This window comes from Symphodus melops, assembly GCF_947650265.1.
Source record: "Symphodus melops genome assembly, chromosome: 1".
NCBI classification, from domain to species: Eukaryota; Metazoa; Chordata; class Actinopteri; order Labriformes; family Labridae; genus Symphodus; species Symphodus melops.
Genome location: NC_136691.1, coordinates 43,828,585 through 43,844,614, shown reverse-complemented (window position 1 = coordinate 43,844,614; position 16,030 = coordinate 43,828,585). Strand labels below are relative to the sequence as shown.

Here is a 16,030-nt window from a genome sequence, read left to right as displayed (position 1 = left end):
TACATTTACAAAATGGAATGCAGATTTAGTTTGATTTTTGTTTGTGATATGAATATTTTAATCAGTACACATTTACAATAGTTTACATTCCCATTTCAAGACTGTTCATTACTCTCAGTTATATCAGTATGTTGTGCTTTCTTGAAGGAACAGTAGCATCATGGAGCTGATGGATGAGCAAATACTATGTTTTCCCAAAAAGTAAAATAGTGAATTGTCTCTATACCTTTGTAGTACTCTGCATTATCTATTTCATGAATTATCCTAGAGTACAAAAACCTCCAAAATGTCTTGCACCCAGACAAACTGCAACTTTGCAACCGTCTGAAAAGTTTTTGCTCTGAAAGTCATCGTGAGTTATCAAACTGTTTAAAGAGCTATTCTGTCAAAATCAGTTCTCAACATATTATCTCTTTATCAAAAAACTATATATTCTGAGTAGATCTATAAAGTCGATTAATTTGGCTTTCTGATTTTTTTTTAATAACAAAACATTGAAACAAATACACAGATCAAAAAAAATCCCAGATACAATAAAATGAGCAAAATACATATTAATGCTCAAAATATGTCAAATACATCCAGATGTTTTAATACTTGTGCATAATGTTGGCCAGAATATGAGAACAAGTTTACTAAATGATACAGTTATACGACATCAAATTTGGAGTTGGGCAGTTTTAATTGTAATTCAGTGTTTTATATTGAAACATTTGCATTTTTATCTTAGAAAAGTATATGAAGACTTTCAACACAAATGGAAAGCAGAAAACTATGAAACTATGTTGAGAGACATGTCAGTGAAGCCGCCCTCTGGTGCCCACCAGAGGGCGGTAGAGACACTCTAAATGTAGTTTTACTGCACATGCGCTGTTCTAAAATAACAAGCATGTCACTTCCTGGTCCAGCACAGGTGATTAATAGAAAACGCTTGGGAAACTGAAACTGTGTTAAGACGTGACGAATGTGATGAGATGGCCTGAAGAGTTTCAACAAGCCGTATTAAGAGGTGAGTGATCATCATGTTATGATTTGTTCTCTCACTTTATAAGAGAAACAGAGGACGGGTATAAAGTCACCGGCTGGTTAGCCACGTTACCTCATCCTCCCTTCATTCATTTTCAACCTCAGATCATTAAAAACTGAAGAACAGCGGCGAGCTAACAAGTCCTGTCAGCAGACTATGAAGCTTGTTCAGTCAGAAGTTAGCTAGCTGAGCAAATAAATCCCCACTGAGCCTGGATAGATGACAGCTGTAACAGGTTACTACACGAAGTCCTGCTGTCTCTTAACATTGATTTAATATGTTATATAAGTAACAGAACCTTTATTACTGAAGTGTAGTTTGTTAGTGTGTAGGTGTAAGTGTAGGTAGATCATAATTCGGTCTATTCCGTTGTATTTTTGTCAGACATTTCTTTTGTTGTGTTTGTATTTAAAGTTACTTCTTAAAGCTGCAGAGGTTCAGTAATGTGACGTGTTTTTTTATTTCATTGTTCGTGTCTGTAATTTACATTCAGATTATAACCTATAACTGTTCAGCAGTGGTAGTTATTTGTAGGACCGAGTTATTTCTGTTCACGAAAAATAAAATAAAAAAAACAAGAAACGTAGGATATTAAATAAGCCAATAGATATTAAAAACATTTGTAACCGATGCAAGTTCAAACATGCAATATTAATAACACCTTTTTAGTTAGTGTTCTTTATACACTCTGAATCGGTTTTTATTGCCAAGTACATTTACAAGGAATTTGTTTTGGTTTATTGGTGCGAAAGGACAAAAAAAAACAAGCCTAAAATAAAAAGTACTTGCCGGTAAATAAAATATGCATACAGTGCTTTACACACAGATCAGCCATAACTCTGTGAACACCTGCCCTGTATTATGTTGGTTGTCTTTCTTAAGCTGACAAATATCCCAGACCAGGTCATTTGGGCTCTGACATCTTCCCATCACAACTAGCATTAATGTCTTTTCAGCACAGGCTAGATTTTGCTCCCCACTCCTGTAAAATGAGCCATGAACCAGTGGTAAACACTTTAGTGGGATATTGCTGGTCTTCAGTGGTCAGCACATACCAGAGTTAGACATCTGACACAGTTATCAAATCATGAATTTGTCTCTTGTCAGAGTTGATCACATACTTATCCTTGCCCTTTTCACCCCCAACATTCAACACTACAACTCTAAAGACAAAATGTTCCCTTGCTGCCAGACATCTTACACACGTTGACACCTCTATGATGGCTATCTTAATCCTTGTTTCCACCAAGCGGTCCTGGTCAATTTGGCTCAGTTTGGTACCCATATATTGGCATTTCCACTGTGAAATGGGAATGTTACCAAAATACAGGATCCATACCGTCCTACTTTTTTGGTACCCTTCTGTTGGGGTGCTAAGGGTACGATCTGGCCCTAAAGGGTTCCTTTTTATCCTCTGTGTACCGTTCTTCTTCGTTGAACTTAAATTAATAGCAGGCTTCGCTGTATTCAGCTGCTATGATATCACTCTATTTGGCGCCTATCTTCATCTGGCTTATGAAATAAGGCTACGTTTGGCTGTGGAAACACAAGCAAGATGAGAGTTTACCGTACCAAGCTGAACCAAACTGTACTGAACCAACCCAGACCGCTTGGTGGAAACAGAGCTTTAGATAATTAATTGATTTTACTTGACCTGTCATTGGGCCATATTGTTTGGCTGATTGATGTATGCTGTATGTCCAGGATGTAAAGCATTCTCCATTTACATTAAATTGAGAAACCAATAAATAAAGTACTTGAAAAGTAATACATATGTACTACTTTGTAGATGAAAAACTGATACAAAAGTATACTGATGAGGTAAATTGTTGTTTAATGGAGGGAATAATGATCCACTTGTGACTATAACAAAAGTGATAGAGTGTCACAATGACTCGCTTCAATATAACTGATGTAGGAGCAACATGTTTATTGAGTTTCCTTCTGTTGGTCGGACTTTCTAGAGAAAACCAGAGAGTGAGAAGTCATGGCGTGTGCACGAGTGCCGCTGGATGAGCAGCAGGTGACCGAGCCCGGCCCTCTGGGAAAAGAACACACACTGCCAGCACTGGTGAGTCTTATCACTTCATTGTGTACATGGATGCACTTGATACTTGATGATGATGTTTATCAAACACGCACCATCTACTCCTCCTGCAGCACCCGGCTCGGAAGGAGGAACGCTGTTTTGTGCCTTACAAGTCCCCGCCTGAGGACGGCTCTCCTGCTGAGGTGGAGGAGTTTCTTGAACATGCCAAATTTATCACAGAGGACTTGGAGTGGCTGCTTGGACTGCCTCATGACAAGTTTTGGTGTCAGGTGAGGAATAATTTGCAAGGAACCAATCTTAATAATAACTGGTTTATTTTGTTTTCCTGGTTGCAATTTTCCTTTCCTTCTCTGATTTGCTTCAATCCCCCGGCCAGGTCGTGTTTGACGAGTCTCTGCAGAGATGCTTAGATTCGTACCTGCATCAGGCTCCCCGTGGCCTTGACCTCAGCAGCCTGCCCTCCTCCCCGGCGATGGCCGACATGCAGCGCTCCATCCACAGGACCGTCTTCTTGACCTTTCTCAGGATGGCTACGCATAAAGAGTCCAAGGTCAGAAAATAATCAATACACAGCGAATGAGCACTGACTGGCCTCTCGAAACAGCAGTTCTAGTTCGATTTAGTAAACTGTAACGACTGTGACGTGTGTGTTTGGTGCTCCTTTTCCACAGGAGAACTTCATCACCCCAACCGTGTTTGGAGAGATTATCTATGAGAACTTCCTGTTTGACATTCCCAAAATTCTGGATCTGTGTGTGCTGTTTGGAAAAGGCAACAGCCAGCTGCTGCATAAGATGATAGGTGAGCTTTGATTTCTGTCGTCAGTGGGTCATTTTTGGATGTGACCAAGAAGACTCATTGGAAGTCTCCTCATTTCTATCTCTTGTACCCTGTGTTTGACACGATTTATCACTTTCTATTGACGTCCTTTCAGAGAACATCTTTACCCAGCAGCCCTCCTACTACAGTGACCTGGATGAGACGGTGCCCACCGTGTTACAGGTGGGATTTAAGAAAAATTGACAGCTGTTTTATTTACATAGAAAAACTGATTTGTAATATATATTTTTTCATGGTTCCTGTCTTTCCTCCCTGTGACCTTCAGGTGTTCGAAACCATCCTCAGTAAATGTGGTCTTCAGTGTGAAGGAGCTGCAGCCATGGAGCCCATGAAACTGAACGCACACAAGCAACCCACTGCGATGACCATGAGCCAGCAGGTCACACACACACACACACACACACACACACTCACACTCACACTCACACCTGTGGTTACCATTGCATGTTAGCCTAATAAACTTATATCAACATTGTGATGTATTACTATGGCAACAATCATAATCAAACAAAGGTATGAAATGTTGACTCAGGTTCAGAGTAAATGCAACAACATATTTTTATTAATGGATGATAAGGTAAAGGAAAACCCTTTTGCCGCTTCGTCACCCAAAGTAAAATCTTTGAACTCTTTGCCATCCGCTGTAATAGAATCTCTCCTGTACTGCTTTATGTGATGGATTTGGTCGGTTTGTGTCACTTATCAGTGGGGCATGTGGTCATTCTTCGAATGAGGGGTTTCTTTGCAGAATGTTGATTTCTAAGATCCTTGTTGTCGTCTTTTCTTTCCTAGGATCTTGTAGAGACTGTTCTGTACCTGTGTGACTCCACCACAACCATTCATGCCTTCCTAGACATCTTCCCTGCCGCCTGCACCAGCTTTCACGCTCACAGCTTCCTCAGCAGGTAGACGGACGGAGTCAGCCGGCGGTATCACAGCCACACCTTCTTTCTTTTACATTTCAAATCCTCTTGTGACGATTGTGTTTTCTCTACCTGCAGGCTGACCTCGTTTTATGAGACCGCCGTGCCTGACCTGGAGAAGGCAGTGAGGAAGAGAAACTTTGATGATAAGAGGTGTGTTTCTGCTGCATTTTCTTCCCACTTACTGAGCAGATGAAAGAACGCTGATCTTCAATAACGTGTCAAAACCTTCCTGCAGTCTACAGGAGGACCTGTGGAAGAGGTTGTCCCACTCCTGCCGAAAGATGGTGGAGACAACTCACCTGCTGCTGAATCACACCTGCCTGCAGCCCATCCTTGAGGGGTGAGACTTCAACCGCTCAACATGCATCTTGGTGGTAATTTGACTTGTTCATTAATAAATGGTGATATCTGTTGCCTTGCAGAGGAGAAAACACACTATCATCTGCAGAGGAGCTTCTCCAGCATTTCACATCGTTTTTACCCGAGAAAAGGTAAAACTACTGATCAAGATCAAAGGGGTTTGTTGTGATTATCATAATGGTGGTCCCAGTACATCCGGTGTTTCTTCTTTTTGCGTTTCTCATACAGTACATTTAAGCTGTGTCTCCATGATTGTTTTGCTTGTTTTCATTGAGGTTCTTGTCCGACTACGATGAGCAGTTTCCCATTGCGGACGACGTCAGCCTCCTGCAGCAGGCCCTCCCTGTCATGTATCCTTTGTCTTCTTATCCCAGATCTAAACCAGTTTGATTGATGTTCAAGCAAGTAAAGCCCATCAAGACAGATTTGGAAAATATACTTTGAGCCTTTTAATAGTAAAAAAAATATAGGACCCTATTTTGTCCTCAAGCCCATTTTGTGTATAAACTGGATTACTTATTTCATAGCCTTGACCTCTTGCCTCTGTCAGTGATGAGACCCGGACGTCCTACCTGCTCCAAGGGGTGGCGAGCGCCTGGGACAGTGTGGGCCGACAGAGACCACAGAGCCACATTCATCAAAAATCTGTAGCAGCCCATCAGGGAGCAGCCGGTGCTGCTGCTGCTGCTGCTTCATCTTCAGCTGGCTTTAAACCTCAGAAGGCCTCAGAGCCAGAAGGAGGACGGGAGAGTCCGCTGGGAGCAGAGGCCATGTTGGAAGTTCCCCGAAAAGGAAACAATGTGAGTTCAGTGGTAATGAGCTCTATTTTGACCAAAATATTCAGTTCAGTATCACGTGCGATGAAGACTCTTATTTGAAAAGGTCAAAATAGAAAGAAAGTGGTTTGAATTCTAAAATATCTTGGATATTCTGGGATTTTTTTTTAATCAGAATAGATTCCAACCTATATCCTGTGAATCTTGTAATCAACTTATTGTTGTCATGGTTACTAAGATTTCCATGAGCCTAACAGAAAAGGGGGAAGCAGCAAACGTCAAATAACTGTGACCCATGACAGATGCTTTAGAAAAAACACTTTACATACTGTATGTACCGAGGAGCCAAAACACACCAGGAGAAAAGACGTTTTGGAAGATAAGACTTCCAATATTTATCAGAGAAAAGAGAGGCTGTTGGTACGACAGGTATTTATCTTCCTCAGGTTTAGTTGCTCAGAACTAAATATGGTAGACAACTTTGTGTGGATTTTTCAAAACAAATGGAACTAATGATTCAAGTTTAGTCAATTGTATTTGTATAGCACATTTCACATTTACAAAAGGAGGCTGCAGCGTCCCAAACAGCACCATCTCTTCAGAATAGAGTGTCATAATGTCAGCTCTGTGTTACACATTTGAAGAAAAAGTAGATGGAGCAATGACTTGGACTAAATGCACTTTGTTATTTTTTTTGTCCGTGTCTGTGCGAGCTCAGGGGGCGGTTTGTCCTGTGAGCGAGGCCGAGCTGGAGTCTCTGCTGTCGTGTATCCGGGACCTGCTGCCTGATCTGGGGGAAGGCTTCCTGCTGGCCTGTTTACAAGAGTACGACTACAACTCTGAGCTGGTCATCAACAACATCCTGGAGGACCGCTTGGCCCCCAACCTGGACAAACTGGACCGAGCCATGCCAAGGTGTCACCACATTCATTCAATCAATTTGTGTTCCTTCATTTGGGACTTTATCAAGTCATCATGTGGCAATTTTTTTGAATTCACAAGACTTTGACCAAAAAGGACTCGTTTTTTTTAAAATCATGATCAAGTTTAAATGGTGTTCCACTGAAAGGTTACCAAGTAAAGCGTCAATGGACCAAAAGAGATTTCATTTAAGTTATGATTCTTAAATCTACTTTAACCTGATTTTTTTGTGATAGTGGGTTTGACGGGCTGTCCTTTCCCGTTATTTCAGGCCGGTGAAAGAGGAGCTTCCTGATGTTTTGAGCGTCAGATCCAACGTGTTTGATGACGACGAGTTTGACATCTTCCGCAGGGACCAGATAGACATGTCCCGCATCTGGAAGGGCAGGAGGTGAGCTCATGCAGCAGATAAATAACCCAAAGCCAAGTGGGATGTTTAAAACAAAATCCCTCTAAAGTCAGCTGTAATCCTGCTGCTCTTTCCCTCTCAGGAAAGGTGAGAATGCTCGAGAGATGCTGAATGACAAGCAGCACATAGCAGAGCAGAAAGCACGTTACCAAGCCTATGAAACGGTGGTTGATGAGATCGTCGTCGCGCCTGGTGAGAGTGCTGAGGCCTACGGTCTGGACGACTACGATGACGAGTACGACGACACCTACGATATGAACCAAGTGGGAGCCAACGACCTGGATGGAGACAGTTTACTGAACAGGAGGTAAATCACAGAGCTGTGACTCTAACATACTGAACTCCAACGTGCATATTTTTGACTTGGTGTTCGTGTTTCCCTGCAGACCTTTCACAGTCCCACAAGTACTCAGAAAAGGAAACAAACAAGAGGAGGAGGAGGAGGAAGAGGAGGAAGAGCCTATACCGGTACTGAGAGCTCTCCAAACAGCAGATCCATTATTTAACAGAATATTGTTGGGGGTTTTTTACCCATTTGAAAGCTCAACTAAAAGGTTGGCCCACGAAATATTAACTAAAATGTATTTAACTGTTGTTGCAGCTGAATTTGATGGCGTTTTTGTAACTTCAATTCAGACCTTTTGGATGGCCCACTGCTGCCAAAGGGACAGCAATGCATTCAAAAGTAACATCCAACTACTCTTAGTAAAAGTTACATTTATGTTTAATACTAACCTGCAGCAGTATAACGAGCGCCACAACTCCATGTTTCGTGGTTCTTGATCTTTTCTCAATGGACCAGCTCCACTCAGCGCTCCAAGCGTTAATGTGAAGAGTTTGAATTGTGCCACATCAACTTTTACTCAGTGAACCACATACAAATGAGTCCATTCATTTTTCACACATACCAGTTAGCTATGAGTAACAATATGTTCACTTACATGCATTTTTAAACTGTAGTCGTCATGTGATAACATGAGAATCTGTTTGATTTCCAGAACAATGTCAACAGGGACCAGTTTGTGCAGGACCCCGCCATGCTGAGAGAGAGGGCTGAAGCTAGAAGAGCTGCCATGCAGCACAGGAAAGGGTAACGTCCATGCAGTCTCAATCTGACTTTTAGGTTTCCATCTAAGATTTTTTTTTTTTGTCAATGTCTCATTTTGAGGCAATCTCTTTTTTTTTTTTTTTCTTTCTCCCCTCTCAGGTATCGACCTGAGCGCTCCAGTAACGTGGTTGGCCAGCCAAAAGGCCAAGGACAAACCACGGAGACATTCCTGGACCGGCGTAAGAAGGAGGCTAACAAGAGCCGAGTGTCGAATCACAACCGGCGCAGCATGGCGGACCGCAAGAGAAACAAAGGCATGATCCCGTCCTGACCTGTGTGACACACGCCTGCTCAAATCAAACAGACTGATCGGTTGGAGGGAGGGGTGGCAGGAAGGTGCGAGTTAGTAAAGGGAAAGATAAACTGGGGCTTAGATGTTGATCTTGGTTTAACGGTTGTGATTTTGGTGCCACTGTTTTGTCCCCATAGCCACACTTAAGCCACTGTCTTTCATTGAGGAAAAGGCAACAGAAGGTTTTTCAGTTCATGAAGAGAAGTTGCAGCTGTTTGTTGACTTATTTTGGTCTTAAGTGATCAGAAGTTGCCAGCAGCTCACAAGTTTGAACATATTTTACAGTTTGAGCCTAAATGATGTTTAGCTCTTTTGCTCAAATGATTTTCTTTTATTGCAGATTGAAATAAGTCCCGAGTAGGACTGAGGACAAAGAATACGATCTTTATAGTTGCCAAGTAACAAATCAGTTTATTAACAAGATCCAAAGTGATCCACTGAAGTTCCTTTGACATCATCAAATATACACTTGAGAATAAATGGAAGAGAAATCCAGCGGTTGTAACAGAGACTGCGGTGGCTCTTGTAGCTGGAAGAACAATTACTGACCCGGAGATCAACTCTGTGTAACGCTCTCTCCACTCACCCTGTCCTTCAAGCTTGTGTGAAGGCTGCCTTGCATGTGACCTTCAAGTGCACGCAAGTGATGTCATCCACCATCCATGAGCTTTGTTAAAAAAAAAAACAAAGAAGTCGAAAAGGGGAAATATGACCATCTCATATTGATGATGCTGTTGTGTTTGTGTTTGGAAACACGTGCTGTAGAGGAAGGGTCGAGATGCTTCCTCCTAAATGTTACCACGCGCGCGCACTCTATTTTCTATGAAGAGAACACATCTATCAGAGCATTTTGTAACAAAAGAAGCACTTGGAGTTGCCTTTTGGAGTTGACAATGCAAAAAAAAAAAAAAAACATGAATTAAAAACAATATGTTTTGACATCTTTCAAGTTTGAGTCTTTTTTCAGAACATGACCACACAGTATCCTCTGTTTATTAAATAGTTTGACCTTTTTGGTATACAAATCTTTAAATAGTTTGAAACTTATAGATTCTCAAGAATAAGTTGAGACCACTCAAACGTCAGTCTCAAAGCAGGCTGTGTATTAGCATCACGTCTGGAAGCAGGCTCAGCCAGCTGTTGTATCTTCTTATATCTCATTTGTGTCATCAGAGATGTGAGAAGGTAAGTTACAGAAGAGGTCTGTTGCCACTGTAAGCACGGGCGCTAAAAAGTTGCAGACCAAAAAATTAGGTTTTGTATAAATTAAACGGATGATAGCTCTCAATAGTTATCACACTTTCACTAGTCTAAGTGTTGCAGCCTTCATGCTTCGCTGTGATAACAAACTGCTGGTGCAGCTTCATCTCTCACTGTCGACTCATCTGAGTGGTATTGGTGAGTGCCCCGCTGAAAAGAAAATGTATGACATGCTGTCTTAGATTGGAAAAAAGTAATGAAATTAAGACAAAGCCACTCTTGACTAAAGCTATTACTGCAGCAGAACATGATGGTGTGTAGAGAGTCAACAGTGCTCGTGTGGTTACTTGGATGACCTGTGCAGCCATATGTCAGCAGGGGGGCTAAGAGGCATGATGATGAATGTAAAGACCAATCATTAGATCGGATAAAAACAGGGTCAGAATGTCACGTGATTATGGCCACAGACTCGACAAAAACATCAACCAACCTACATGTTAAACACTGTATCACTTAGCGCTTCAAATGAAATCACAATAGCTACTTAAAGTGTAACATACTGTAACTGATTGAAGTTTAAAGAGTTAATGAAGAACGAAGTTCATGGTTTGGGTTCGTTCATAAGGCATATTTAGGACATGCAAACGCTTTGAACCATCTGCACCGACGTTAGCACACTTGACTTCTGGACAACAACACAACCTGTCCGACTAACACTGAAAAGCTTAGCTTAGATCTTTCACCTTTCAACTCTTCGTTCACTTTGAAGTGGTTTTTGACATCATTTGGACCTAAAGTGACATTTAAACTGGCCTGGTAATCTGTCATATTTAAAACCAAAGCTTTACATGGTCATGCAGAAACAACTGATTCAAATACTTGCTCAGTGTTCAGCGCTTAAAGCCAAACATATTGTAGCTCTGCTGTTCATACAAACTCCGAGCTCAGGATTGCTATATGAAGGGTCACACTGAGCACGAATACCTTCATGAGTCACATCTTCACTGCTGAAGATCAGTCAGACAAAACAGATACATTAACTAATGTACAGTAACATGATCCCAAGAAGAAGTACTGTTCACACACAATAGTACCACTCCAGTACTTGTTTTATACTACGATGCAGAAGTCAGGATCAGACTGCTCTACAGTCCAGACAGCCGGCCAGCTGCTGAGGAGTTTGTGTTTTTGCTTCAAGGGTCCATCACTGAGGTCAGTCAAAAAAAAAAAAAAAGGCTACTGGAGTGACACCGAGGAAGAGAGATGTAAACAGCTGTCGCTGCTGCAAGAGTCCTACGTGGAGCGACTGTTAACTGTCTTTGCAGACGCTGCCTAAAGAGGGCGGAGAAAACAAACATGTAAGCTTAAAGAGCATATTGCAGGTTAAAGACAAAACTTAACTAATCATAGGAAAATACGTTAACAATACTGTTTTTAAAGAAATTCTGAAATTAATAACCCACAGGGTCTCCTGGAGACGTTTTAGTACGTTTTCGCACGTCTTTGCTTTTTACTTCCGCATTCGGCTGTGACGTAACATAAGGGAGTCCCGCTGAATCCCCGTCTGTTTAACATAGAAAATCATGGATCCGAGTGTCACTCCCGTCAATAAAGAGGAAGAAGACATGTATTCCTTTACATATAATGGTCCACTGGCTTATTATTCTGAACCTGTTAAATGTGATAGAGAGCAGAAACAGGCAGGATTAAAGGAATAACGGCCTCAGGAGAGAAGTGAAGCTGTGGTGTGAGGAGAGACCCGGAGCAGGCGTCCTGCTGAGTGACAGGTGTCAGCTCGCCATATATGGGCGAGTGCTGTGTTCACATCAGCATATGTAAAGTTTGTAATCACATTCAATCAATTAAAAAACTATTTGTAGAAGGTGCAAGTGACGATCATTCACCTTTACATTGTATGGGAGCTGCTTGTAAAAACGGCAAATCTGTACAACGTATTACGGTGCCGCGCTGTGCGCGCGCGAGAGAGAGAGCGAGAGAGAGAGAGACAGACAGACAGACATAGAACCCGATTACACGGCCTGTGCAAATGCAGCTCTATGTCTTAATTGTTTATTCCTCATGCAGCCCAGTGCTCACGTTGTTATAGAAAATACAGTGTATGGTGCAGGATCACGGCGCACGTAATCCACACAAACATGCACAACAGCGCACACACTCCACAGTTTAATGCGTGCACATATATTAGGCTACTACAAAAAGTTTAAAGTTTTAATTGGATAGAGGACCGACGTAAAGCTTGTGTTTCTGTTTGTTTCCAAACCGCGCGTTCCGTCTTTTCCCACTGCGCACACACAAACACACACACACACACACACACACACACACACACACACTCCACAGTTTAATGCGTGCACATATATTAGGCTACTACAAAAAGTTTAAAGTTTTAATGGGATAAAGGACCGACAGAAGTAAAGGTTGTGTTTCGTTTCGTTTCCAAACTGCGCGTTCCGTCTTTCCCCACTGCGCACACACACAAACACACACACACACACACACACACACGCGCACACACACACACACGCGCTCTCTTGTAACAGAGTTGGATTTATAATAAATCGTATGACTACATATATTAAAACAGACTGTCCGGTGTCTATTACGCTCACACTAGAGAATATACAGAGGATTCCAGCAGATCAAATCATTAAACGCTTTCTGTCTGCGTATATAATATTTTATGTTAAACAGCCAGAGATTTAAATCATTAATAAGGAAACGTTTTTGTGTCTGATACCGAAATATTCAACGTGTCTGTTCGATCGTTTCTGAGGTTGTGAGAATAATTCACCAAAACACACTATGAATAATCAAGCCACTTACACTGTGCACCTGAATGTGCGCCGCTCAAGTTACAAACTATAGCAGGGAGGCGTCCTGTCTGTTCTCACTCACTACCACGTATCATTACTCCTCTTTAATCATGTTTTATCCTGTTTTTGTGTGCTTTAATTCTTTTGTGCTGCCTTCTAAATGTTTGTTTGTAAAGTGTTTGATGCTCTCGGTGCAAGACAAGTTCCCCCAGGGGCAATAAAGGCTTCATTCATTCATTCATACACGGACGCATAAAGCCGATCAAAGCAGAGTCAGAGAACGGGACTCCCTCATGTGTTGTTGAAAAAAAAGCACGTTCTAAACGGCTATGCTAAAACAGCCACTTTCTCCTCTAAATTAGAGCACTTATGTGTTGTAGAACATATTAAAAAAATAACCTACTTATTTTACAGCCATTAACAGACTATATAAAATATTAATTAAAAAATTTTTTTAACCTGCAATATGCTCTTTAAATAACACACCTCTAAATAGAATCAGTGTTAATCAGAGTGAACTGAGAAATGAAACTGAAATAACTGTTCTGCTGCGACTGATTAGTTCTGAATATGTTGATGCATTGATAAAGTTTAATTACAGAGTGTCTGAGCTTGTTCAAATTTGTGAGAGCTTAGAAGAGAAAGTGGGGCTGAAGAAGATCTCATTTGGATTACTGGATCCTTCAGTGATAGTTTTTTTTTTTTTTTTAAGTGACTACCTTTGAGTCTGGTGTTACTTCTTTATTCAGATCTCTCCGTAAGCTCAATGTAGTGACCCTGAGACTTGAACTCACTGAGGATGCTGCGTTTGCACAGAGGACAGGTGTGATGCAGCAGCAGCCAGGGGTCCACACACTCTCTGTGATACTCGTGAAGACAAGGCAACACTCGCAGACACTAATGTGAAGAAAACAACAAACAAGTTTAAATCCTATCACTGCTGAATCATCTGTTTTGATTTTATCCCATTATCCACCTCACCTGCTTACATTTCAACAGGGAGACATTAAATATGGGATTTAAACTGGAGTTGTGAGAATGTTGGCTCACCTGGTTGTTGTTGAATGGCTCCAGACACACTGCACAGTTATCCGTCTCTGCCGGCTGGGTCGGGTCACACCACCGCTTGGGCTGACGATAAGTTTTTGTTTTAAGTGACGACATTCTTTTCAGGACGTCCTGTTTTGGGAGGAGCTGATAAAAAAAAGACACAAGAACATCACAGAATGGGTGTTCCCTAAAGACGACAATGTGCAATACTTCGAGGATACACTGAAAGTGTAGCACTTGCACTTACACCCCCCCTCCCCCCAGCACTTTCTAAAGTCATAAAAGAGTTCACCTGCAGGTCATCGTGGAGCTGCTGGTCCTGGTACTGCCATCGTGCCTGGACAATGACTCCAGTACTTAGGATCAGAGCCACCAGCAGGACCGTGTCCCACAGCTGCTGCAGGTATTTCTACCCACACGAGCAGAGAAACATTATTTAAAAACGTTCTGTTTATTATTCTGTAACAAGACTCACTGCCACTAACTCAAGTAGAGCTGCAATAAATACTAAATGAATCCTTAAAAGAACAACAGGCACAAAAGTATAGTTCATCCAAACACTATAAGAACTGTTGAATCACTGTCCTATTTGAATGGTAAGAAAGCATGTTAACAGTGCTGCTTGTGTTTGTTCTGCTCCCCCACCTGGACCTGGGAGTTGGTCTCCCCCGTGCATATGACCCCCTGCCACTCTCCATAGCGACCTCCTCTCGATCGCCCGCAGCTGGACCACAGCGTGAGCGTGGCTCCCTGCCCGAACACACAGCAGCATTCGCTCAGTCAGCTCAGCCTGTGATCGGTTCACTCACCACTAGAGGGGGCTAATAACTCAGAAACACACTGACAGCTGCTAGACTGAGGCGCTCACCAGGTTGTCCTGTAAGACTGTCCTGTAGGTAATTTTTGCTGTCGCTTGAAGACCCCTGTAAAGAGAGAAGACTTTTGTGAATGAAGGTCTACATACATTATGTAGATCAGACATTAGGTAAATAAGAATATGATGATACAAGGGGAAAAAAAGAGGAAAAGGTGTTCCGTACCTGAGCAGAGCTCCAATCAGCTTTGTGACATTTTCAGAAGTCTGGATCACAATGATGGGCTTGGATAGCACCTGAGACAGATCCATCTACACAAGAATGGAGTCCATTTTTAGATTTAAAGTGAATGTTTTTGGTTTCAGAACATCATTACAGAAAAAATAATAACGTGTCCAGCTGAGCTGAAGTTTAAGTTTGTTCAGATTTACCTCACTGACAGTGTTTTGGTTGAGAGCCAGTATGATGAGTGCAGACGCCCCGAGGACCAAGGCTCTCTTCATCTTGGGCAGAGATAACCCACATATGGGTTAGGGCATATAGATATTGGTGCCAGTAACATTTTAATTTGATACAGATATGGTGTATTGGTTGTCTTACTTTATTAACCATTGCATCAGCAAATGACTCTTGGTTTCCTGTGGAGGCTTTGTTGTCATCCATCTCCACAGGCACCAGCCCGATCCATGGCTCCTGCTCTTTGGTGTCATCCTCGTCGTTTCCTCCTCTCACCTCAGTCTTCTCATCCTTAAACTGAGATGGAAATAAATCGGGCCAAACGGTTCTACTCCAGGGTTGATAATTTCATAGTGGCAGACGTAATATATCCCTCAAAACTCTTACAAACTGAATGACTATGAAGCCAGCTGTAGGTTGATGTAAACAAACATTGATGCTTAAAGCATCACAGGAGACCGATCATGTTGCATATCCAAAGTAGCAGTTTAAGACAACATATACAGCCTGATGTGTGGCCTCAAATCTCCTTGTTCTCACATTTTGTTTAACTATCAGAGGTACAGAAAATCATTCGTCCAGTATTTATCTATGATCAGCTGATATTGGCTCGATGTGACCCACTCACCAGGACCAGCTCTCCCTCCAGCTCCTCTTGGTCGTCGTCCTGGAGCTCTGTATTCTTGCTACCCCCGCTAGACTCCACCACCTCCCCCTCGAGACGAGCGCTGACACCGGGCCGCTGATCGAGGAAAACCTCCACCACAGCGACCTGCTCTGCGGCGACCATCAACCCGGGACACCGTACAAGCAAGTGTAGAAGTAACGTTACCCAGAGACAGCAACCGCTTTTAGCTGAAGCCATGACCCGGAAGACAACCGAGGAAAAAATACAGCTGTACTGTTAGTCGTAAAAAAAATTAAAAAAAAATCAACTGTTCCCTGTCATGTTAAAGGTGCTGCTAG

The 16,030-nt window shown here is 42.1% G+C and overlaps 2 protein-coding genes across 3 annotated transcripts; one reads left to right on the top strand and one right to left on the bottom strand.

Moving 5' to 3' along the window:
* Window positions 1-856: 856 nt before the first annotated feature.
* Window positions 857-9,648, top strand: ascc2 (activating signal cointegrator 1 complex subunit 2). The gene is made up of 19 exons (XM_079355705.1): window positions 857-1,009; window positions 2,992-3,098; window positions 3,188-3,346; window positions 3,454-3,627; window positions 3,749-3,878; window positions 4,012-4,079; window positions 4,183-4,296; window positions 4,710-4,822; window positions 4,919-4,993; window positions 5,079-5,183; window positions 5,266-5,334; window positions 5,479-5,553; window positions 5,754-6,003; window positions 6,698-6,894; window positions 7,172-7,291; window positions 7,392-7,616; window positions 7,696-7,777; window positions 8,308-8,399; window positions 8,517-9,648. Exons 2-19 carry the CDS (start codon window positions 3,015-3,017, stop codon window positions 8,686-8,688), a joined length of 2,304 nt encoding a protein of 767 aa, XP_079211831.1. The 5' UTR covers window positions 857-1,009; window positions 2,992-3,014; the 3' UTR covers window positions 8,689-9,648.
* A 1,338-nt stretch (window positions 9,649-10,986) lies between these two features.
* Window positions 10,987-15,929, bottom strand: rnf215 (ring finger protein 215; the record flags this gene model as incomplete). Of its 2 annotated transcripts, XM_079356018.1 has the most annotated exons (10): window positions 10,987-11,241; window positions 13,538-13,640; window positions 13,794-13,937; window positions 14,086-14,202; window positions 14,439-14,543; window positions 14,662-14,716; window positions 14,834-14,919; window positions 15,040-15,111; window positions 15,209-15,361; window positions 15,693-15,929. In XM_079356018.1, 10 exons carry the CDS (start codon window positions 15,927-15,929, stop codon window positions 11,219-11,221), a joined length of 1,095 nt encoding a protein of 364 aa, XP_079212144.1. In that variant the 3' UTR covers window positions 10,987-11,218. The 2 variants fall into 2 exon arrangements, with proteins under 2 accessions (XP_079212144.1, XP_079212143.1); XM_079356017.1 differs by lacking the exon at window positions 10,987-11,241 and having other exon boundaries at window positions 13,470-13,640.
* Window positions 15,930-16,030: the final 101 nt, after the last annotated feature.